The 24,355-nt window shown below is 40.5% G+C and overlaps 1 protein-coding gene across 1 annotated transcript in view; it reads right to left on the reverse strand.

Moving 5' to 3' along the window:
- Nucleotides 1-1,855: 1,855 nt before the first annotated feature.
- LRP1B (LDL receptor related protein 1B) overlaps nt 1,856-24,355 on the reverse strand; it is a 1,229,602-nt gene continuing 1,207,102 nt past the window's right edge. The window contains exons 88-92 of the mRNA XM_060257450.1: nt 19,878-19,954; nt 18,790-18,880; nt 16,536-16,674; nt 7,445-7,543; nt 1,856-2,183 (exon numbers count right to left, since the gene is read on the reverse strand). Coding sequence (XP_060113433.1) covers nt 2,043-2,183; nt 7,445-7,543; nt 16,536-16,674; nt 18,790-18,880; nt 19,878-19,954 — 547 coding nt within the window. The 3' untranslated portion in view covers nt 1,856-2,042. The remainder of the gene's footprint in view (nt 2,184-7,444; nt 7,544-16,535; nt 16,675-18,789; nt 18,881-19,877; nt 19,955-24,355) is intronic.

The following is a 24,355-nucleotide window of genomic DNA, read 5'->3' on the forward strand; positions in this document are numbered from 1 at the left end:
GTTAGGCAGAACTATTTAAGACTGAAATCTTTCATGTTAGGTGTTTGGCAGGAAGAGTGGAGGATGGATTCAGTCCTCTCACACTCCTTTTCATTTGCCAACCATTTTACCTACTGGAGTCCCATTATTTTAAAAGGTTTCAGAGTTAGAATAAGCCTCTATTTTTTTACTTAGAAATTATTTTTAAAAAATTCAACTCAGATTTGTATTGAGGCGAGAGAAAGAGAGAGAGAGATTTGCCAATTTCTTCTTTTCTTCATTAGCATAATGTATTTTTCTACTTTTCCCTAGTATCTTCTATTTTTGAATATTAATTATTTGTCTTATATGTGTTAAGAAGTGTTCTGCACAATAGTTTAAACATATAGCATTTCATTTGGGTAAGCGAAAGTTAACAATTTATAAAGTATGTAACATGTCATTTACATTTTTAGAAACATAGGCAAAATGACTAACCAAATGAAGGATATTGTTCAGTCAAAAATAGTTAAACAAGAACCTGAAAAATTATGATCTGAATAACATCGTTCAAGCAAAACTGCACTGATATTACACCAAATTCTTTTTAATAAAGGCCTCAACATGGCAAAGTTTAGAAATAGGTAGTATGCATGCACAGAGTACAACAAAAAATTGTATAAAACATTTGTTATTTTTGCAATGCTTGTACAAAGGGAATAAAGAGCCACCGCAAACATATTTAATCTGTTTGATTAATATATTAGGACAGCAAAAATCAGTAATATGTGGCAGAGGGGAAAAAAACCCTCCAATTTTTTTTGTACATGTGTGTGAAGTCTTTGTGCCTTTAAAGTTATATATAAAAGATTTCATTTTTTTCCAGCCTAGAGAAATTGCACTACATACTTCTGTCAGAATTTTTAAACGGCAAATTGTATTTATTTTTATTCTATATAACATAAAATAGGCTAATATCAGGAAAAAGTGCTGGAAATTTGTTACATTTGACACTCTCCACTGCTGAGAATGTGGTCTGAGGTTTATTCAAGAAGGTTTAAAATTAATCCACAATAGTTTTAAAATAATGATTCCATACAAAATGCTGATTGGGTAACCTGGTTTAATATTTCTACATAAAGAGGTCGATTTTTCCTCCTTCTAAGAAGCCTGTTAATGTGTGTGCTTATGGCTTTTTGTTCTCCTTACATCACAGGGGAATTTATCATACACAAATAATACATGTAGCTGAGTAAATAAATATATAATGTGTGTTGGCAATGCCTTCTTGTGCTCCAGGTGGGCTATTGTTCACAGGACTGCAGAATAGGCCTTGTCACACATCAGTTAAGGTTTTTCCTTTTGCAAGTTGTATATTACTAAATTCTATACAGCTTTACTAAATACAAAGGGTTTTTTTTTAATATGGTATATATGTTTAATATAGCATGGATGGCCACTGAATCCCCAAAACTGAATAATCTGTGTTCATGCAGCCCATTGGATGTTCTCTATAGTATTCATAGCTTGTTGGCATCCTAAAGCAAACTGTAAAAACACGGTATATGTGATTTGTGAAAGTATAGAGTGTTGTCACTTGAAGGTTCTGAAGTGAATTTTTAAGGGGCACAAAGAGAGCAGACTAGCCAATCGTACTTCCACCATTTAAAACAGAAACAAATTCACACACTGTACTATAGCTGTTGGACCATATATGGAAAAGTGCCGAGATCATCTTCATTAATTAATTCAAACAAAAAAAGAGTTCATACAAAATAGATTGCTCATATTCACACTACAAAGGATTTTTTAAAAACTTTTAACAAATTCAATGTGTGTTATATCAGCAGCATTGTTGTAAATTGTACGGGTAGTGCAGATTCCTCCCCCCCCCCCAATAAAAATACCATACAAATGGTCAGTCAGGTCATCAGCAAAACAAAAACCCAGAAAACCACCAACCAAACAGAAAAAAAAAAATCAGAGGTAATGCTGATGCCCAAACAATTATAATACTGTTGGTACATAGAAAAGTAATCCTTATATTTTATACATTTATACAGTATACAAAAGGTTACAATGGATTATGCCACAGTCTCCCTTATTCCAATATCTATTTTCTTTGGAAGGAGTTCTTTCCTTTCATCAACACTTGCTAAGGAGTTTCGACAATTTTGCCCATCCATGTACAATTTTGCATACACTGGATTGGAATAGTTTGTTTGCTGAAAAGAGACAAATATGGCACGTCATTTAGGGCTAATTTAAGAACAAACATTTAAAAAATATAATTTCACAAATCATGCATAAACGAGTGCAAACCAGAATGTGTTTATTAATTACTTTCGTTCAAGCAAACGTAAGTCACATATTTAATTATACATGCTTTTGAAATGATTTAACATGCATGTACATAAAGTCTGCTAGAAAACTGAGGTGGGGGAGAGAGAGGAAAACATTCCCAATCAACATCATTCATAATTTTATATCAGTCTAGTATTTATGGAAAATTTTTAAAAGGCAGCATGGAAGGACTACATAGCTGTAATCAAGAGACTCCATGTAGAGATTATTGTTCAGTGTTGGTCTAAACTGAAGAAATATTGTGAGGCATAAAGGTACCATGCAGTGGTCCCAAGTTATAATTTATTTTCAAACATATAGCACTTGTTTCAAGTACAGAGTAATGTAAATAATGATTCAATATTGCTGGGTTAAATACAAAGGTGAACTTCCACATCTACAAAGGGTCTTCCACACAAACAGAAACCTTTTTTTCCCCATCTTGACCCAGAATGTTGCTCAAGAAAAATGAACTGACAACCTATTTGTCTTGATCTCCTTACAAAAAACTTGTGCAACCTTTTTCATCAACATGAAAACTGCTACCTATTTAAAAATGAATGAAGTCTCATGTGACCTCTTGCACAAACATCTGTGGAAGAGCACTAATATTTATTTTCCTTCCATTCATTGGCTTTGATCCGGCAAAGTGCAAGTGGAAACATTTCAATTTCTGCAAAATCTTCTGCAATACCTTATAGTGCCCAAAAATTGTGCACCTTTCTATACCTTATAGTGCCCAGAAATTACTTGCAGGATGTCTTGCAAAATAAGAAAAACAGGCCCAATTCACTATGCTTTAATTAAATAAGCAAGGTGCAAGGGTTTTTTTTTTTTTTTACACACTTCCACTTGCACAAGGAAACATGCAGAAGTCTCCTGGTGGACCAAAGCCACTATTTCAGCAGACTTTGGGGTAAAGACTTGTTCTGAAGAACTGGAAGAAACACAAAAACATATAGGATGCTGGACATCTCCATAATTTTTGGTCTTTAGACTGAAAATTTTATATTTGCTTTGCCCAGTGTTCAGAGGTAAATGGGAAGTCTAGACAATTTTTACAAAGATGTTGTGTGCGTCATCCTGTTCTAGAATTCCCTCAATTTCAGGGCCTCCAACCCACCAGCACAAGATTGGCCATCAGGGAAGCCTCACCCCAAAGAGCTCCGTCAGCACCCGATATGCCTGCCATGATGTCATCACCCAGAAGTGATGTAATCACACCAGGCATATCACGTGGGAACACTTAACATTTTGGTTAAAAAGTCTATGGTGCCAGGAGTTTTTTTACCAAAATACTAGACTGCCCCTGTGCGATGTGCCCAGCACAATTATGCCACTTCTGGGTGACACTATCGTGTTGTATGAGGGAAGTTCACCCAATGGCAGCCAGTCAAGACCGGACAACCCTATCCTGTTCTAGAGTCACACATTTAGTATCTAAGGTGTCTTCATATATTTCTAAATTAGGCTTGAACATACAGGGGCAAACAAATAGTAATGCTGTAGGCATTCTTTACCATTTGGTGGGACTGTTGTGCCAGGTGATGCTATGCATACATGTACACACACAGAAGCACACAGAAATAAAGATAGTGTACCCAATCCCAGTCAAAATCTTTCGACTTCTGTTAGGTCATGCAACTGATCTGCAAATTCAACTCTAAACTTGCAGGATGGTCAGAGAAAAAAAGAGAAACGACACCTTTTTTAAGAGCAGAAGGGAGGATTTCCGATGTCATCTTACCCCTCAGACATCATGAGTAAAAGTTACAGTTTTGGAAGTGAAGTGTTTCAGTTTCAGCTTAATTTATACTTTACTAATTGAAGTGTTTAATTTACACTTTGCTAATCTACAAACAGTAGGCCCAGCTGGACAAAGGCTGTAAAACCATTTTCTTTCATTATCTGTCAGCCTGCCTTGTGAAGAGGTTAGGCACTGATATGTTAATGGTTTGTAGTTAACAGACCAATTAGGAGTTGTTGGGATTTTTTATATACTGTAGCATAAGGACAGTCACATAAACAATGGACCCAGCAAAAACATCCAGGTTTTATCCTCAACAAGCTGAAGGAGCAGCGGCTGATTTGCTTATGTGTGCATGTTTCATTTGGGACTGGCCTGGAATATCAGAAATTCCAAAGAGCATCCACAGAGTTCCTGAGAAAAATTCTCACAAAAAAAGGGGTAATGGAAGGAAAAATGGCTTCAAAAATGTGTTCTAGAAATTGCCGGCATAAACAGATGGAAACTGAAACTAGATAACTCAAGGGTTATTAACCCTAGTTCTAAATTCCCTGTCACAAAGGAGTAAATTTTAGACTTAGAGATAAAGGATTATGTGTATCCATTTTGTTTTTCTTCTGCTCTGAAGCTGTTAGACAATCGTTACACATATAAATATTTTTCCCTTTTTGTGATCTTAATTAGAAGATGAGTCTTTAAAGAAATACAAATCTATGGTTTGATTCCCTAAGGGACAAAACTGGCATATCTCATATAGCATCTGTTTATTCACAGCAAAAAACTAATACAAATAACCAAGTTCAATTTGGCGAAATCAATAAAACAGCTTGTACATGCATGCAAATACAAAATATACAATAATAAAGAAATAAAACTGAGCACAGAGCTTAAAACAATGCAAATATGGAACTGTTAGATCCTATTATATGATTATTATATAATCCAACTATTACCAGGCTTCATCTGTCCACTTTTCACTAGCAGCTTTCTTGTCCTTGCGGCTAACCAGCCAAACCTGGCAAATTAGCTGTTACCTCAGGAAGCCTCTTTTCTAGGAGGTATTTTTGACTAATTGAAAATATAGTAGTTTAGTTTAGAGAGAAGTTCACAAAAGTTGCCATGTGCCCTGCAGTTGTACGTAAGATGTATCAAGGTTTCAATTCTGTCGTTGCAACAGGGACACATGCAATTTTCAAGAGGTTTTTTGTTAAATCTTCCCTCTGTAACTGCTGAAGGGAGAGCATACCATCTCATAAGGGTGAACGTTCTCCTTAAATCACGGTTTTCTAGATGAAAAAGATAGGACATAGGCACTACCCTACACAGTGGTTCTAAGAGGGCTTGCCGTTTGCATGAACTGTCGAGATCGTCTTATGTCCAGGATTCTCTGTTTCACTAACTCTCTGACTGTAATGTAGGTGAGAGAACTAAGGTGTTGTTTTGACAGGCCAAAGTAGGAGAGGTTTTTTTCCATGGCCGTTAGCCAGGGAGGGACAAAGGTATCATGGAAAATTAGACGACAGCCCTCTGGAATAAAATGTGAGTTTCAGCCAGTATTGAATAACCAGCATCCAGAGCCTTGCCTCCACGGAGTTCATGCACTGGTGTATCTGTAATAGCCACTGGTGGTGGCAAGTAGTAGAAAGTTCTTATATTTCTGTTAGGGTTGGCAGAACTGAAAAGCACAGTAAAACCCAGCTGCAAAGTACATTGAAAGAGATTTGAAAGTGTGTTTCTATTGTGTGTGAAAGCACCCATAATATACATAATTCACTACATCACCAGTATGATACTTTTGAAGGAAATTTGGGCTAAGTAACTCAAGTCCTAAGAAATTAAGTCGTTTCTATGAGTCAGTGTGATTACTATGCACTAAGAGATTGTTGCTATGACTGTAATCTTAGAGACATTTCTATGAGAATAATTTTAGTAAGATTTATTTGTGAGTAAGTATATTGAGGGTCAGGATGCATATTGCATGATGCATGCAACTATATACTCAGAAATTATTTTGAGTTCCATTGCTTCAGATAAGATAAACCACAGAATAGACCCTAAGGAAACCCATGCATCTTCCCAGGGTTTTTACACACTGCATTAGGTTCTAAAAACGAATATCTCTAGTTCATGTTTCTCTGATGAACAACAATACATGCAAGCGAAATGATTTTCAACTACCAAAACCACATTAAAATGACTGTAAATGAAATATATGAATACATGCATCCTTGTATATGAATGTAATTAATAAAATGCTATTGAAAGAACATTAAGATTTTTAGTATATTGTGTAGACATAGATTATAACAATTAGAAGCATTTACATCCAACTGCAGTGCTTCATCTCCATTAATTTAAATGTTGTTTATGTCCATCTATTTTATTTGAAATGTGTTATGCTCATTAAATGGCTTTACTGCACTAAATAGTTTGGACAAGATCCAAAACAGAATTATGCATATACAAATGGCAGACATGCTCATTTGGGTATTGGACAGCATACCTCAGTTGTCATTAAGCCCCTAAATTTTGTACTGATGTAATCTCTCCAAAACCTGTATGTTGCTGCATTGTGCAGCGATAGGTGCTCTATAACCTGTATCATATATATGGAAGTGTAGAAATTAACTAATAGTGGGTGGTCAGTTTTCATTAATTTAAGTGAACAACTGATTGCAATTTATTTGTCAATCATCTAAGTTTCAGAAAAACAGCCTGGCACAAGTCAGGCATGTGTTATAACTTACATAAAGGCACAACTCAGTTCACTTGCCAGCTTATTCCACTGGGGCAAAAAGTCTTCCATTAATTCTGCATGCATACTAACTGCCTGAGCTTAACCTTCCCTGCAAGGTACAAGTGCAGGTTTGTGCCAAAATAGCATCCTCACCTAATCAAACAGATCACTGCTCCACTTGTTTCTGTGCCTGATCAGTGCTACAGCTAGTAGTAATGCAGGATTATGCCACTGATTGGAGTGGGGCTCCTCTGCTTTGTTTCTTAGAGCATCATCTAAGCAGTAGCAATGGTGGTGGTTGTTTCCCCAGAACAAAATATGACCAATCTCATAGGGCCATAGAAAAGAGACAAGTTATTTGCATGTTTTGAGACATGTTTTCATGTTACGTTGCTATTGCTGTTGAGCAAAACAGGATGGAACTGTAATTTGGCTTGATTTATTTGTTCTATTATAAAGTAGGATTACTTTGTTTATATTTCCTTTGTGTTTTCATTTTACATTTATACATTTTATAACATGTCACATTAATTATTCTTAAATATATCATTCACTAAATGCTGTTTGTAGGTTAGTTTTCTTTTTGTCAATAATCTTTTATAACCCTCACTAGGGGACCATGAGAGAATGAGTATGAAAAATGAATTCCAGTTTCTCACCCCTGCTGTTAGAGGTCCTTTCAGATCAGAGTTTAAGTAGATTGGCGGTGCTGTGTGGGGAAGCTTGAAGACTGTGGTCCCTCCCCCAATATATCTTGCCTGCATTTAAATAAAGGAATTTTTGTTTTTGCATTTTAGTCTCTGTGCTTAAAATAGTTCAATTTTTTTCTACAATTTGAAATGCTATTACACAAGGGCACTCACATATCTGACTTCAGCTTTGAGTTATTGCAATATGAACATCTATTAAAAATCAGATACAAGCTTCGATTTAGGTGTCTCTTACATAAAGAATTGCATCAGTACAGGAAGCATTTTTGTTAAAGATTACCACCCAGATTAATATTCCATTTATCAAATGGCTTAAGGAGCCCATTAGTACATTTTTCTGTTGACCATACCTGAGTGCACACTACTCATTGACAAAGAGACACTAAGACATTTCTAGAATTATTCGTAATCCAGTTAATTCTTCTGTCTTCTGTAATTGAATACTTCATAGTGGGAAAAAGAATTCTCTTTAACAGACTTTGCAGATGATCATACTTAAGAACAATGTGACCAAATGTCCCTTTAACTGCACCTTCTATACATATAGAGGAGCCTGTTATCTGAACTTTCACTGAAAATTTGTTATCTGGAACTTTCACAAGTCCAGGCTGTGAAGAGCAGGCACCCCTGAGTCTTGCAGTGCTAAACAACCATAAACAAGGAAACAAGAACACTAATATAGAGAAGAAACAGCAGGTAACATGCTTATATGGAAGGTTATAAACAATCGTAAAGAACAGGGCTCTTAAGTGAGAGTGGATAGTGAGCCCTTATTATTCCAGAACATCTGCAGAACTCTCCAATCATATGTAACAGCTGAAAAAGAAAATAATGATGCACTTCTGCACAATGTTAATCTTGCTGCATTGTAAATTTCATCCAATGGGAGATACCTCAAAAGGTCATCAATAAAGCTTCTCCCCATAGAGTGTGGATCAAAATATGTTATGGTGCTGATTTTTTTAAGAACCTGTAAGCTCCATGCAATCAATTATAACAACGATGTCGAAACTGTAGCTCCTAAACTCAGAAAAATATTATTGGCTGCGTCCAGACCAGCATCTTGAGCAGGCACATGGATGGGATGTGGGTGGACCAAAAAAGGGTGACCAAACGCACACATCTGCCACCCATCCCGCTCCCGTCCCCAACCTGTCTGAGGGCCATCTCAGTTGCACTGTGAAAAGCTACCACTTCCAAAGTGGTAGCTTGTCGTGGCGCAACTGGGATGGCTCTCGGATGGGTTGAAGGCGGGGGTGGGACAGGAGGCAGACACGCATGTTTGGTCATGCTTTTTTGGTCTGCCTGCATCCCATCCATGTGCTGGCTCAAAATGCCAGTCTGGACACAGCCTTTGTGATTTTAAATGCTCAACTTCAATATGAGTTCTTCTTGTAACTGGATTTTGATTCAACCAGGTAAGAACTCTTCCATTCCCACTCACTCATTCCCAGCCCTTTAGGACTGCATTGATGGAAGTAGCTGCTAAAAGCATAGATGACAGGAAAGGCTACTTAACTTGTCTCTATCTCTCTGGTTCTGCTTTCCAGTAAGCAAGAACACTAGGAGAAGATCTCTTTTTCTCCCTGCCTTTTATAACTGCTGCTCTCCTCACTACTACAACAGGTCCAGGGAGGAGGAAGTGAAGATATGGTAAGAGAGAAACTCTGTCCTTGAAAAAAAAAATCCTGAAAAGCTACAACCATCTTGATTCACTTTAATTTCAACAAGGTGACAACATTTCTGCAATTCTGAGCAGATACATATGACTTATATGCCATATTCTGATAGGCTAACATCCACTGTGATACTGGTGGTAGTCACCACCCTGCTTTTATACAGGGATAAGGCCAACAAAAATGCATCAGTCTTTTACATACATCCTCTCGCAAAGTGTTTACCAAGACAGAAGTCACAATGGAGAAAGTAAAATCCCTGGCAGAAGTTGTACAAATCTCCTGGATGGAAGATACAATAAGCAGGATTATAGCAGAAAAAAATACCAGAATTAATCAACTGTTATCTTGAATTGGTCAAGCTGACCCAATTTATTTTTCTTTGAAGTCCAGAAGCCTTTCTACTCCTGTTTTCTGAAACCCTATTTACTGAAATGTGACTACATAATTTCCCTTGCGTGCTGAGGCTCTCAACTGCAACAGGTATGTTTTCCCAAGTTTAAAGTGAGATGTTAATTGTACAAGTGCTAAGGGTGCTGGAAAGATTCTCCTTTCCTGCCAGATCAACATGAGATGTCAATGGCTAATAAACTTCGCCCTCAAACCTGATACTTGGGTCATTCATAGGTGCTTTACATGAATTGCCTTCCTGCACATTACTCATTGTGATTGGATTCTTTCTCACTAGCCAAAGCAGGAGTGTCAAGCATGTCGCCTGGGGGACAGAACCAGGAATTTTATCTAGTTATGAGTAACTGGCACAAGGGAGGGAAGGCAGGAGCTGTTTGGGAGGGGAGGACTGGGCACAGGTGGTGAGGTGTGGTTGAAGCCCTCGAGCAATAGAAAGGAATTGGCTACGGGGCGGGGATAATTGGCTGAGGTAAAATAGTGGAGGGAAATGGCAGCAAAGGCAGAGAAAGTGGAGGTGTGGTGTTTTTCTCCTATCCTGACTCCTCCAACTGCAGCCCAGCAAGGACTGGAAAAGCCACTACATGGGGGGATGGAGCTGAGCAGCTGGCACTGCCACCTCTGCACCAACTGGCTTCACACTTTTTCAAATAGAGACTGTGAGGGGGCTGGCGAGAGCTGGTGTGTGGAGTGATGATTTGCCAATGAAGGGCCAGGCCTAGTGGATGAAAGAGTAGGAGGAGAGCTGCTGCATGAATTGGCAGGTAATTGGGATGACTTGTGTGTGCTACTCTGAGGGGAAAAGATATCCTGGCCTTGGAACCAAGTGGAGGAGTGAAGGGAAAGGGGGGCAGTGCTGTTGCCACCACACATCTGAACAGTCACAGAGCCAGGACGCTGAGTGAGTGTCGGTGCAGGTGGGGGACAGTGACTTCACTTCTCCCCCCCCTATTCTCAGCTCAGGAGGAGAAAGGTGTTGTGGGAAGATGAAGAAAAAAACACCCTCTGGATGTTTCAGAAACAGTGTCTGCATCAAGCCTTCCCCTCAGCCTGTTGCTTCTGTGGGAAACACAGGAAGGATGAGAACTGGGGGTAGGAGGATCTGGGAGGGTCAGATTCAGACCCCCCCCCCTTCTGAGCCAGGACCCTGTCATCTGGGTCACCCAGGGCCAGTTGCTCAGCTTGCCCACCTCAAAAGGTTGTTGTTGTTTGTTGGGATGGAGTGGTGGAGAGGAGAGTTCAGATCCTCAGAGGTAGGATGGGAAAGAAAGGAAACAAAGATAGAGAGATGGATCACAGCCATGCTCCACTGCTAAGGCTGGGCATTTGGGGAGGTGGGGTACTGAAAAACTTATTTACATGTACAGAAGATGACTTGTCTTCTAAAAGTAACTAATATGTATGGAAATGTAAGATACCCTCCACCGCCCTTTTATGCTATACCATGGGGTGAGAAACCTAATTTTATATATGATTAAATACATGTATTAGGGCTTTTAGGGTTCCCCAGTAAATCATTTGGTTTCTCTGCTAGGAATAATTGCTTTTGTTTGTATTTTGACTAAAAGTAATATTGTTAATGGGGTTTGCCTGTGTCCTTTATATCTCTGGGATGTGGCATTACATTTTGTGGCACATCTGGCCTGCCTTGACAAAATGGTATTTTTGTCAGTTCATAACAAATGAGTTTGAGGTCTCAAGTTAAAGGGATAATCCACCCACAGAGTAATCCAAAGCAAGTCCTACTCAGGTCTATTCAGCACTTCTTAATCTGAGGAGTGTATTCTTTGAAATGCACTGCTAGACACTGAGATTTGGCGCCTGGACAGCATTGTAGCACAGAGAAAGTTGGATGAGCTGCTGTCATGCTTTGAAAGGATGTACTTGGAGCATCTTGAGCTTTTTCGGGGAGTAAGATAATGTGGCTGAGCAAATGTAATCTGTAGTGTTTCAGTTCTCTGCCCATTTCTTCTGCCCGTGTTCCTCTCGCATCCTACCAACCTGCAAATTCCCACTTACCAGATCATCAGTTTCCTGGTTGGTACAGAAAACACACACACACCTGTGACAGTCCTGTGGTTGTCAAGGAAGCTATGAAAGCATGGATACTAAAATCCACCAGAATTATAAAAAAAATGAAGGTGTCCTACATGAAACTATGGACCACCTAAAGCAGCTGAGCCAGAGAACTCAGTAAGATCTCGACCTGTCTCTGGAACCAAATGCTAGTTAAAAGTGCTATCAATGCTAGACATGGTGTGAACCAGATACCTGCAAAAGGAGAAGATCTCTATGTATACACACACATACTCCCCATCCTCTAACATGCAAAAATTCACATCTGTGTTGACTGCAAAAAGGTGGGGGCCCTAACTTTCCCACAGGTCCCCATTTGCAGTCCTGCATGGGCAGGGAGAGCCAGCAGGGGTGATGGCAGCCATGGCTAGCTGTGTTCAGCAAGGCAGAATGGGCTGTGCAGGCAGCTGCTAGGCCAATTGGCAGCAACAGCAAGAAAACCTGGCCCTCTCCCTCCTGGGTGAGCTCATGATGGGACAAGGGGGAGAAACATGCTGCTCCACTTGTCCAGTTCACCCGGCTGCGTGGGATTGCTTGCCCACCCCTCTCTCCCTGTGTGTTAATGTTCTAGGGCAAGAAGGCTTGGGGGGGGGGCGTGAGTAGTCCTGTTGGGAGGATGGGAATGTTATGGGAATGTGCAGGTTCTGTTCCTGTTTAATGTGTTTTCTGCTTTATTTTTCTGTCACAATCTTGGAGTGGTATCCACATGGGGTCAGATCCATTTTAGGAAAAATGGCCTGCATGCCTGTTTTCCTGGTGTATGGGGATCCCCTTAAGGGATCTTGGGGTGAGGGCTTTCAAGAAGCATGCTCAACTCAGGGGATACCAACAGGTGACCCTCATGTTCAAGTAGCAGGGGAGATCACTTATTGGCAAATGTTCTTGTGAAAACTGCCATCCCGTCATCCCATAGTTCTCCCCAACCCAGCAGGGTGTATCAACTGGCAGTTGGGTCAGTCAATACCAGAATCTATGGTCCGTGCTGTGCCAAGGCTTCTTACAGCTGTAACCAGTAAAAGGTGTGGCCATTTTATTTCAAAACATGGTGAGTGGTTGTGTTTTTTGGTGGGTGGTGGTAAAGGTGGTAAACCTTTGCTGCCCTCTGCTTCCCTATTTGCTGGGACTGCAACTCTATTCCTTGTTTACAACAAAGCCCAGAAGCACAGCAGTGCTGTGAGCATATCTCTGAGACCCTGCATCCAGGAATGACAGGGGATAAGGATATTATGTAAAGAAAAGGGGAATTTACTGTAATCTCAGAGTTGCTACCAGAGCCACCAGTACTTTGGGGGACACCATGCAGACAGCTTTGAACCTGAATCATACTGCTCTGTACTGGAAATGTTTATGATATACTAAAAGAGTAGCTATATCTCCAAGTGCTTTGGTGAATTATAATGTAAAGCTAGGCTTGCAATAGATCAATGGGTGCAAGAAAGTCCTGAGGTTGATTTCAGCATCTCGGCTTTGAAAAATATTGTATCTACTTCTTGAACTTCGCCTGGCTAAATCTGATCCTAGGACAACGGTATAGATGTGTTATTATAGGTTTTTGTCTGAGGGGAGGGGGGATTTAAAGGGTTAAGATTTTGATAATATTTGACTGCATTTGTTGTATATCATTTTTAAAAGTTTAATTAAAAAAGAATACAAAAAAACCTTTGAAAAATATCTTCATCAGAAATCCGTTCAGCCTTTTCAAATTCAGGTTCATCTGTGTCCCCATTTTTTTTTTTTAAAAGTAGATCCATAACTGCCGTGTCATCTAACAAAGACAGAGTCCAATGGCACCTTTAAGACCAGAGAAGTTTTATTCAGAGTGTGAACTTTTATGTCAGTCTGTGTGTGCTTGGCACACGAAAGCTCACACTGAATAAAATTATAGCCTGCCCACCCTGCGGACAGGCTCAGGGCAGGTCACAACACAAAGAATAACAGAGATTAGAACTTTAAATACATCCAGCCTGCACTAGATGCAGCTTCCAGATCAGGTACAAAGGTAGGCTGACAGAGAGCGAGTTACAATAGTCTAATCTGGAAGTGACCATTGCATGGATCACTGTAGCTAAATCACAAGCAGAGAGATGAGGGACTAGTTGGCAAACCTACTGAAGATGGGAAAAGACTGATTTGACAACTGTCGTGATCTGGACCTCCATCGATAGAGAGGCATCCAGTATCACTCCTAGGCTCCAGACCTTGGGAGTCAGCATTAATGACAACCCACCCAGGGCAAGGAGCCATTCCCATATCCAAACCCACAGGGCTCAGGTACAGGATCTCTGTCTTCAATGGATTAACGTCAGCTGGCTCTGGTGCAACCAACCAGCCACAGCCTTCAACAACCGGTCTAAAATCTCGTGCTGAGTCCAACCAGCTGTAAATTAACACATACAGCTGGATGTCATCAGCAAATTGATGACATCCGAGCCTGAATCCCCAGATAAGTTGGGCAAGAAGACGCTTATAGATGTTAAATAACATTGAGGAGATAATCTAGTGGGAATCTCTGGGAGACCCTCTTACCTAGCAACACTCTCTATCTCCGGTCCTGAAGAAAGAAGAAGAGCCTCGAATTGTCAATCCCTCGAATTGTCAGGAACTCATCCCTGACAGTTATGGCTTAAGATGGTGCTGCTGTTTGTATTGCTGGTATTATTATCCTTGATCATTAATGAGCTATCATTATGTTGTTGTATTTACATCTACACAATGTACTAATCCCATACTATGATTGTATCTATGAATATTAACCCCCATTGATTTCTTTAGACATTTAGTATTTTTTGTGTAGTGGGATGTTCCAAGCCTGTGTAGTGGGAAGAGGAGCACAGGGAGATAGCTCTAATCTAGTCTCCATAGGTAACACTGATAGGAACCAATTGAAAAGGGAAGAGTATGTGGAATGTGACCCTGACAGGAAGTAACATGGAGGCCTGAGAAAGAACTTTATATTAATTCAAAAGACTTTTGGTGAGTTTGGGAAAAGGGGGGGGGGTATTTTGTAACCTATAATTGGTAGGGGTCTGCCAATTCACTTCAGTCTGGCAAGACCTGGTCTTGTGAATGCATGCCATTAATGTTTGCTTTGAGCTTCATCATTAAAAACTTCTTTTGAACCAACCTAAGGAGACTCATGATTGAATTTGGGCAAAATTGGCAAGACAGTAGGTCGACCATGTCAAACACTACTGTCAAATCAAGAAGTAACAGCAGCACCAATCTGCCTTGATTCACCAGCCATTGGACTCTTTTTTTTTTGCTTCAGACCAACACAGCTCTGGATGCTGTATAATCTGACCTCCAAAAGAATTCCTTTCGGGTAGCAACGTGAACTGTTGGATGCTCCCTTAGCAAACCCATCCTGTGTGGTAGGACAGCTCCAAAGAACACTCAGGCACATAATTCCTCTAACAGGCTGTGATAGACTGTCAAGGGTTAATGCCTAACACTGAAAACTTTTGAGGTGAGGGCTGTTCAAATAAAATTCTGTTGAAAGAGTTAATTAAGGAATGATAGTTGGAGACTGACGGTTGATGAAAAGACAGTGAACTCTGAAAGATGCTAAGAGAATGAGTGGATTAAGGAGGATCCTTATTCAAGTCAAAAAGGGGAAATAGCTTCTAGTAAAGAGAAGTGATTCTTGTCCAGTTAAGAAGGGAAATACCATGTAGAATAGAGGAATGATCCCTAATCTATGACTAAAAATGGATTTGGGAAACTTGGTTGTATGTTCATGCCTTCTAAAATTTACATGTCAGTTGAACTCAGAAACCCATAATGAAAAGAAAGTCTATCTCCTCAAAGTTTTAAAGACCTTGTTAAAAGCAGATTTGGTTGTTGGCAACAGATTATCTAGTGTTCAAAGTTACTTCAATTTTATTATCTGTTTGCCTCATACATCCTACCCCAGATTCTCCTCCAAGTTAAATAAAAATGTATTGTTTTGAACTCTCAAAAGCCTCTCATTGCCATTTCAAAAGCAGAATATAAGAAGATTTTGTCTTTTGCTTCAGTTCCCTGGACTCGGCCAGCATCTCTCTCTCTCTCTCTCTCTCTCTCCCTTTAGACAAACAAAGAAGAAGAAAATAGAGAAAAGGGCCACTCAGCAAGACAGAAGTCAGAAGGGGAAATCCTGCATGCAAGGGAGGGAGGAGGGCAAGATGGACCCTTTTAAGGGAAATTGTAGTGCCTGTTCCCATCCAGGATTTGTCTGGTAGAGCAGGGATGGCCAAAGGTAGCTCTCCAGATGTTTTTTGCCTACAACCTTCATCTCCCCCAGCCATTGGCCATGCTGGCTGGGGCTGATGGGAGTTGTAGGCAAAAAACATTTGGAGAGCTACCGTTGGCCACCCCTGTGGTAGAGGATAGAGTCAAAATGAAAAAAAAAATAGTGTTGTAACTAGTAAATGTCATCTTCAAAGAGCTGTTTGAAAACCTGATGACTGGTCTCTAGGCAGTAATAGTCTGACGAAAGGGAGAGGAGTATAAACTTGAATTTAGATGGAAAAGGAAGAGCAAGAATGCCCATTGTATCCTGGGGAGAAGAGCCAGTTTCATTATAGGTCTTCTGCAGATTAATTAAATTAAAGTACAACAGATTTCAAAAACCCTCTGGACATACAGTATTTATTGAATGCACTGAATTTAGAGAAAGTTTGCAATGTACCATCATGCTTTCATTGAAATGAATGCATATTAAAGACCCAGAACTGCTATACATATCAAGTACTGTTTAGTAGTTAATATTTAGAACAAGACCTTAGACTGCGTCTAGAGGTGACAGATCAAGCGCCATAACAATAATTGCATTTCACTATTTTTATAATACATAATTTTTGAATGTTAAATCAAAATGACAAATAGGTATTAAATATTACCTTATCTGGATTTAATGTAAAATCTGAAGGACCTCTTTCATTGTGATTATGACCCACCTCATACATATTGTATGATGGGTTACCAATTTCTACATTGATTCCTCCATTTATTATTGGTTGTCTTCGGATTGTTTTTGTCCTACAATATATAAAAGAAAAAGTATTGACTATATTCCAGCTTGTATGGATCATACACATTAAAATATTATTTTTCAGTTATCAAGTACAATCTGCAATCCTAAGAATGTTAACATTAAAAAAAAAGTCTTCCCAAATAAATTTTCTAGGGACTGGCAATTCACTTATAAATCAAAGAGATGCATTCTCAACTGAAATCAAGATTCACGCATAGTAATCTCTCCTCTTTGTCTCTCCCTACTCTCTTCTGCAAGTTTTCCCATTGGCTGTTTTTGACTGTTTGCTCCTTGAGAGTAGGGACCTTTTTATTTTTGTCCAGGTTAGCAGTATAGTAGGAAAGATTAATAAGCAATTAAGATTGAAATTCCATTCAGGCACTGATAATGGCCTCCATTTTTCCCCTTTCCCTTTTAATGTTTCAGAAGCTTTCAGATCCTGTGAAAGTGTAAGCATAAGTTAAGTTTGCACTGTTTTGGTAAAAAAAAAAATTCTTTTTGTTTGTCCTGCAAATCAATTTTATTAGGTGCCTCCTAAGTTTAACATTTTGTGAGAGCTTTGTATAATTTTATAAACCTTTATTATGTGCCAATGCCCTTTTAAAATTAATGTCATTATTGTAATTCCTAGAACATATCTATTAAACACCTTATCACTATTAAGATGACAAACAAATGAAAACCTTCTTATATCATCATGAGCTGTTAACCAATTAGTCCTGTAAATTTAAATAGCTTCCTCAAAAGCATCAGTAATACGGTTTTGGAAATACAAATGGTAAAATTATAAAATTGATTTACAAAAAGATGATAAACAAGTAAATTAATGGAAACATAATAGTAACTATATATCCTATCATAAAAAAGATGGACACTTGTGTTTTATCATTCACAGATAACAGGAATGATTTGTACTTCAGTGCTGATGAAATGAAATAATTAGTTTCTATGAGTTGGATCCCACAGAGGATTTCAACTGTCAGGCAGGGTGGCAAGTTTCATTTATTTTCCTGTCCTGCTACAGACATTTGACTTAATCTGTTTCAGGGGTCTCCTGTTCCTCAGGAGAAGGAATTCAGCAGGAGAGAGGGCAAGAAAATCCTTCCAACAGCAGAAATATTTGGCACAAGACAAGCCAATAGGTTTATGCAGGGGTTTTTTTTGTAGCAGGAACTCCTTTGCATATTAAGCCACACACCTCTGATGTAATCCTCCAAGAGCTTACAGGGCTCTTAGTACAGGGTCAACTGTAAACTCAAGGAAGATTGGCTACATAAGAGTGTGTGACCTAATATGCAAAGGAGTTTATGTATGTTTAACCGCAAATGTTTCCCTTGGATTTTTTTTACGAGATTGTTTAGTCTAAGAATTTACAGAATTACTTTTACGTAAAAGAATATATATTTATGGAAAATGCAATTAAAAGAAAAGGACATGATACACTACATCCTGTTGATGGGGGGTTTGGATGCAAGAGGAGATTCTCACGAGGCATCATTTTATTTCCTATGCAGGGCTTCCTCCCCCCCCCCCACACAAAAAAAAACAACAACAAAAAACCCTGCTGTGTAAGCTGCTCTCACACAGAGCACACTGAAAGACAAAGGAGGAATCGTATAACCTTAGGCCATCATGAAAGTTAGGTACTATCATTACAACCTAATAATGGGATGGATGGCATGGATAGGGGAGAATTAAAAGCAGTATCACATACACAGAGTTAATGAGATGACTGGTTTCTGCTGAGCTGTCACCAGCTCAGAGATCCAGCAAACATAAGGCTGCCAGTGTCCTACATGTTTTTAATGCAGTTAGGATGAAATATAGAACAGGTTGGTTTCTTTTGGGCTTTGTGCCAATGCGTCTAAATGGAACCTCACTAGGAAGAAAACACAAGCGTTCTGCTGGAGAAAAGTAATCAGGAATTCCCATGGAGTTAAGCTTTTCAGATTTGTTCCATACAGCATACTAAATGAAGTCTTGGCCATACTTAGCTCTCTCTTGTTACCCTTATCTAAAGTGCTGCATCTGCTGTACAGAACTTTACTACACTGAATTATTCTCATATGCAACCTTCTTGCTTGGATAGAATTGAAGGACACCAAGGAGAAATTCCTTACCTTCGCTTTCTTTTACAAAGGAGCAAACCAATTACCAAGGTAGTGATCAGGGTCACCAAGAGAATAAGAGGGACAATGATCGCAATACTTCCTGCAACAAATAATAGAAAGAGTATTGATCACTTTTTTGTATAATGGCATTTGTCCATTTTGCCAGCAGCAGAAGGTTAGAGCATGCGTTGATCCGTATTTGAAACAGTTACTGTGGCTCCATAAAATGTCGGCAGAGGAGGCTGAGGAAGAACCGGACAAGCAAAACCATGAGGACTTCTTTAGATGCGGTTCCTTATTCTCTCAGTCAAAAAATCATGAGCGGAACAGCAAAGGACTAAACCCAAAACGACACAGCCATCTACTGTGGAAAGGCTGTTGACTTAAGAAATCATTGAAGTGACTGTTTGGGGGAGGGAATAGCTTCTTGTGTTCCTTTATTTCATTTTGTAGTCTATGTCTTATATTGCACTAAATAAGAACACATATACATACATTTAGTGTGAAGGTGTTATTGTTTACAGGTGATTTTCATTGTAGATATTCTTTCCATATACACTGGTACCAGTTACCTATATTTAATTATTCCTCCTGGAAGTTGGCCACCCCAGGTCTGGCAGCACCCTCTGAGTGACTTGCTGCCACCTGACTGGCATGACTTAACTAAGTCTGGCTGCTTGCTCCTGTGCAGCAGCAGCCCCCTATGACAGCCAGTGTGACTTCACAGTTGCAAACTACAGGTTGGCAAATTCCTGGAGATTTGAGGGGTGGAGCCTGGAGAGGGTAGGTTTGAGGAGGGGTGGGACCTCAGACAGGTACAATGCCAGAGACTCCATCCTCCTAATCAGCCATTTCCTCCTGGAGAACCACTGTTGCAAATCTCCAGTTGAGGCTGGAGATCACTCAGAATTAAAACTGCTTTCCAGATGGCAGAGATCAGTTCCCCTTGAGGTGGGGAGAAGTGAATGCCTTCACTTGGGTGGGTGGGAAAGCAGCAAGGGTGGGAGGCACTCACCCAGAGCCTCTTTCTGTATTTTTCTTCACAAAAGGCCTTATTCCTAGTCAGAAATAAATTATTGCTTTAAAAAAAAACTTACTAGTGCTTATATTGTCAGACTTGCTGCTCTTGGGAGCTGGTCTTTCACACTGTATACCTGCCCAGTTGGTGGAACATCTAAAACAACCCAATTAAGAGTAAAAAAAAAATTAGTTCATGCCCATAAATAATACAACTATCAAACAGACCAAACATAGCCCATGTGAATGACAAAGCTATGTTCCAGAGTGAGCAAATGTTACGCCACCATAGTGCAATACTAATATTTTGAGTATTTTTCTTGAATAATCTTCAAAAATATAAGTTTATATAATCATATTGTAATACAACAATAAAAGCAAAACCTAAATATAATGATTTATATTTCCCATTATAGTAGGAAAAGGAAAGGTCCCCTGTGCAAGCACCAGTCGTTTTCAACTCTGCGGTGACATCACATCACGACATATTCACGGCAGACTTTTTTATGGGGTGGTTTTTCATTGCCTTCCCCAGTCATCTACACTTTCCCCCCAGCAAGCTGGATACTCATTTTACCAACCTCAGAAGGATGAAAGGCTGAGTCAACCTTGAGCCGCCCTGAGCCTGCTCCAGCGGGGAGGGCGGGATACAAATAAAATTTTGTTGTTGTACCTGAATCCAGCTTTTGCCGGACTCGAACTCAGGTTGTGAGCAAAGAGTTCAGACTGCAGAAGTGCAGCTTTACCACTTTGCACCACAGGGCTCCGTAATTATAGCAGAGACTGTCAGAACTTGTAACTTTCATGTATGCTGTGAGCCACACTGACTCCATATTGCCGGCTCCCCCTAGCACATAACGCTTTGCCTCTGCAACTAACACCCAAATGTTTTGCATTTCAAACACCCTGTGATCCTTGGAGGGGAACAGATAACCTCTGGTCAACATCTGCAGATGGCCGTTTGAAGCCAGGCCAAATAGGCCTTCACAGCAGGAATGCATCCTCCCTTCTGATAACGATCCCTGAGAATGAGACACTTGTCTGTACCCCGTGTGAAAGATGGTTTTATTACTGCTGTCCTGACCACATAAAATGTAACTAGATGCCAGGCCTGGGCATCAGTGTTATCTTGTAGCTTCAGCTCTGTAGTTCTCAAATAAATGCTTATACTTTGTAACAAGTTTGGACTCTGTTTGACGTTCTGCTAGTTCTGACATTATAACACTGATGCCCAAACACGCATGCCCCAACACGACAGCCAAAGGGAGGAAGTGATAGACTCCCTCATTCCCCCTTCAGCAGTAGCGGGGGGAGGGTCACCACCCGGTCCGGGAAGCAAACGGGGGCCCCCGAATTAAGAGAAAAGGAACGCTTCGTGGCCGAGATGGAAGCGGAGGGAGGGGAACGGCCCAAAGGAATAGAAAAAGGGGAGGGGGACTCTGGTTCTACAAAGGGAAAATTTACGTGCCCAAAAGTTTGAGAAAGGAAGTGCTCGAGCAGTGTCACTCCAGCCGTTTGGCGGGGCACTTCAGCTATGTGAAGACTCTAAATCTGCTGACCCGGCAGTTCTTGTGGCCCCACTTGAAAAGAGACGTGTCAGAGTTCATAAGTTTGTGCCTGACATGTATCATGGCGAAACGAAGGGGGGGGGAAACCACCCGGCCACCTAGTACCCCTCCCCATGGCCACCAGACCCTGGTCAGTGGTGTCGATGGATTTCATAGTCGAGCTGCCCCCCTCGCAGGGGAAAACAGTGATCTTAGTGGTGGTAGACACCTTCTCCAAACAGGCGCATTTCATCCCCTGCAAAAAATTGCCCAACGCCAAGAAACTAGCGCAACTATTCTTCAACCACGTGGTCCGCCTACACTCATTTCCGGACAAGGTCATTAGTGACCGCGGGCCTCAGTTCGTTGCCAACTTCTGGCGGGAGTTTTGTAAAATCACCGGAATAGAGCAGGGGCTCAGCCCAGCCTATCACCCCCAAACGGACGGACAGACGGAGAGGGTGAACGGGCTTCTGGAACAATACCTCCGGTGTTTTATTAACTACCAACAAACAAACTGGGTGGAGTTGTTAGCTTTTGCGGAGTATGGTTACAACAACAGCCTTCACAGCTCCACTAAATCCTCCCCTTTCCAAATAGTGAGTGGGTATGAAGGGAAACCCTTTCCGCATCTCCCTCTACCGGCAGGATCCCCCGAGCCAACCTCATGTCAGCAATGGTGGGAGGGGATACGCAAGGGATGGAAGGTGATCTAAGAAAACCTAGAGGAGGCCAAAGAGGAGTATAAACGCCATTTCGACAAAAAGCACGCCCCCCAGTGGGAATTCAAAGAGGGGGAGCGAGTGTTTTTATCCACCAAGAACCTCCCTCTCCCTCAGGCGTGCCGCAAGCTGGCCTACAAATACTTGGGGCCTTTCAGAATAAAGAGGGTGATTAACAAAGTAACTGTAGAATTGGAATTGCCCAAGTTGCTGAGTAAGATCCACCCTGTTTTTCATTGCAGCCTTCTTCGAAAAGATCCTGGAGCTACATCCTGGCACCCTCGCCCTCCAGAGCCACCTCCTACTCGAGTGAAGGGCCAGAGCCACCATGAGGTGCAGGAAATCCTGGACTCAGTAGTCAGGCGAGGGGTACTGTACTACCTCATCAGGTGGAAGTACTTTCCCCCGAGCTGTGACGAGTGGGTCAAAGCTAGTGATGTAGCCGCTCCCCAACTACTTAAGAAATTCCACCTACTGTACCCGCACAAGCCCAAGGCGAAGAGCTTAGGGGGGGCAGTATGTCAGAACTTGTAACTTTCGTGTATGCTGTGAGCCACACTGACTCCATATTGCCGGCTCCCCCTAGCACATAACGCTTTGCCTCTGCAACTAACACCCAAATGCTTTGCATTTCAAACACCCTGTGATCCTTGGAGGGGAACAGATAACCTCTGGTCAACATCTGCAGATGGCCATTTGAAGCCAGGCCGAATAGGCCTTCACAGCAGGAATGCATCCTCCCTTCTGATAACGATCCCTGAGAATGAGACACTTGTCTGTACCCCATGTGAAAGATGGTTTTATTACTGCTGTACTGACCACATAAAATGTAACTAGATGCCAGGCCTGGGCATCAGTGTTATCTTGTAGCTTCAGCTCTGTAGTTCTCAAATAAATGCTTATACTTTGTAACAAGTTTGGACTCTGTTTAACGTTCTGCCAGTTCTGACAGAGACATTATATAAATACTAAGCAAGAAGTCCCAATGTCACTGATACAATGACTTTCATTTTAATATTCGGTTCACTTGCTTTTATAAACTATTGTTACTTAAGTATATTAACTTTCATTTAAAAGAAGCACCCAACTATGAATTCCTGAAGCATAGTATAGTTACACTAGCATTAATTCCTGTTCCTGGGCAATAAGTGTGCATTTATGCAGAGACCACAATTAAAACAAGTAACTGTATTAAAAACAAAAACATACTTTAGGGTTTGTAGAATCTTTTGGGCTCAAGTGCCGTGTTCTACTGGAGAAAGCTTTCCTTCCAGACATTTCGTTCTCAGCTGCGGAGAACAACCTCAGTGGCGTTGCAGCCGGAGCAGGCTGCAACGCCACTGAGGATGTTCTCCGCAGCTGAGAACGAAACATCTGGAAGGAAAACTTTCTCCAGTAGAACACGGCACTTGAGCCCGAAAGATTCTACAAACCCTAATGATGTTACCAGCCGTGAAAACCTGAAATCTTTGATAAAAACATACTTCTTAAAATGTACTACTCCTTGTTTTGCTAGTGTGCTCAGCTAATACTGGAACTGCAATTAATTGTTAGTTTTGTTAATAAATGAGTTACTGACCAAAAATTTTGATCAACAAGAATGAAAGACATGGTTAATTAGGCAGTCATGCCTCCGACTATATACTTTTTTAAAAAAGTAAACAATCTGTAAGCCAATTACTTGTAAAAATACAAGTAGCAGATGTAAAAATACAGTAGCAGAGTAGGCCATTCCTTTTCTAAGACAGCATCTGCAGTAAAACAGAGCAGCTAACAATCAGCTGGAGTCTGGGGGGATGGGGACATGGGGGCACTGGAAAACCTGGAATTGATGTCATATCTAGGAATTGCTGGAAGCTCTATAGTAAAAGCAACTTCTTCCCAGAACTAGCATCAAACTATCACCCAATGGGAATTTTTTCAAAAAATATTTTTCTCTTGCCAGCTGCAATAGCAGAGGGAATCATGGGGAAATGGCAAGCCTGTAAACACATTCACTCTAAAACACATACAATAGGCTGTTCCACCAAAAATAACTTGTTATTGATATGCAAATATGATAGATTCATAATCATGTAACATTTTTACAACCAGGTAAAAGAAAACAGATATAGGACTGTTTAATTCATTTATATGCCACCTTTCTTGCAAATGGGGACCAAAAGTGGCCGACATCATTCTCTTCTCCATTTTAGCCTCACAACAAACGGGTGTAGGTTAGGTAAAAGAGTGTGAGTGGCCTGAGGTTACCTAGAGGGTTTCCATGGCACCACTGGGGATTCAAAACTG

Source organism: Heteronotia binoei, chromosome 16 (assembly GCF_032191835.1).
Source record: "Heteronotia binoei isolate CCM8104 ecotype False Entrance Well chromosome 16, APGP_CSIRO_Hbin_v1, whole genome shotgun sequence".
NCBI classification, from domain to species: domain Eukaryota; kingdom Metazoa; phylum Chordata; class Lepidosauria; order Squamata; family Gekkonidae; genus Heteronotia; species Heteronotia binoei.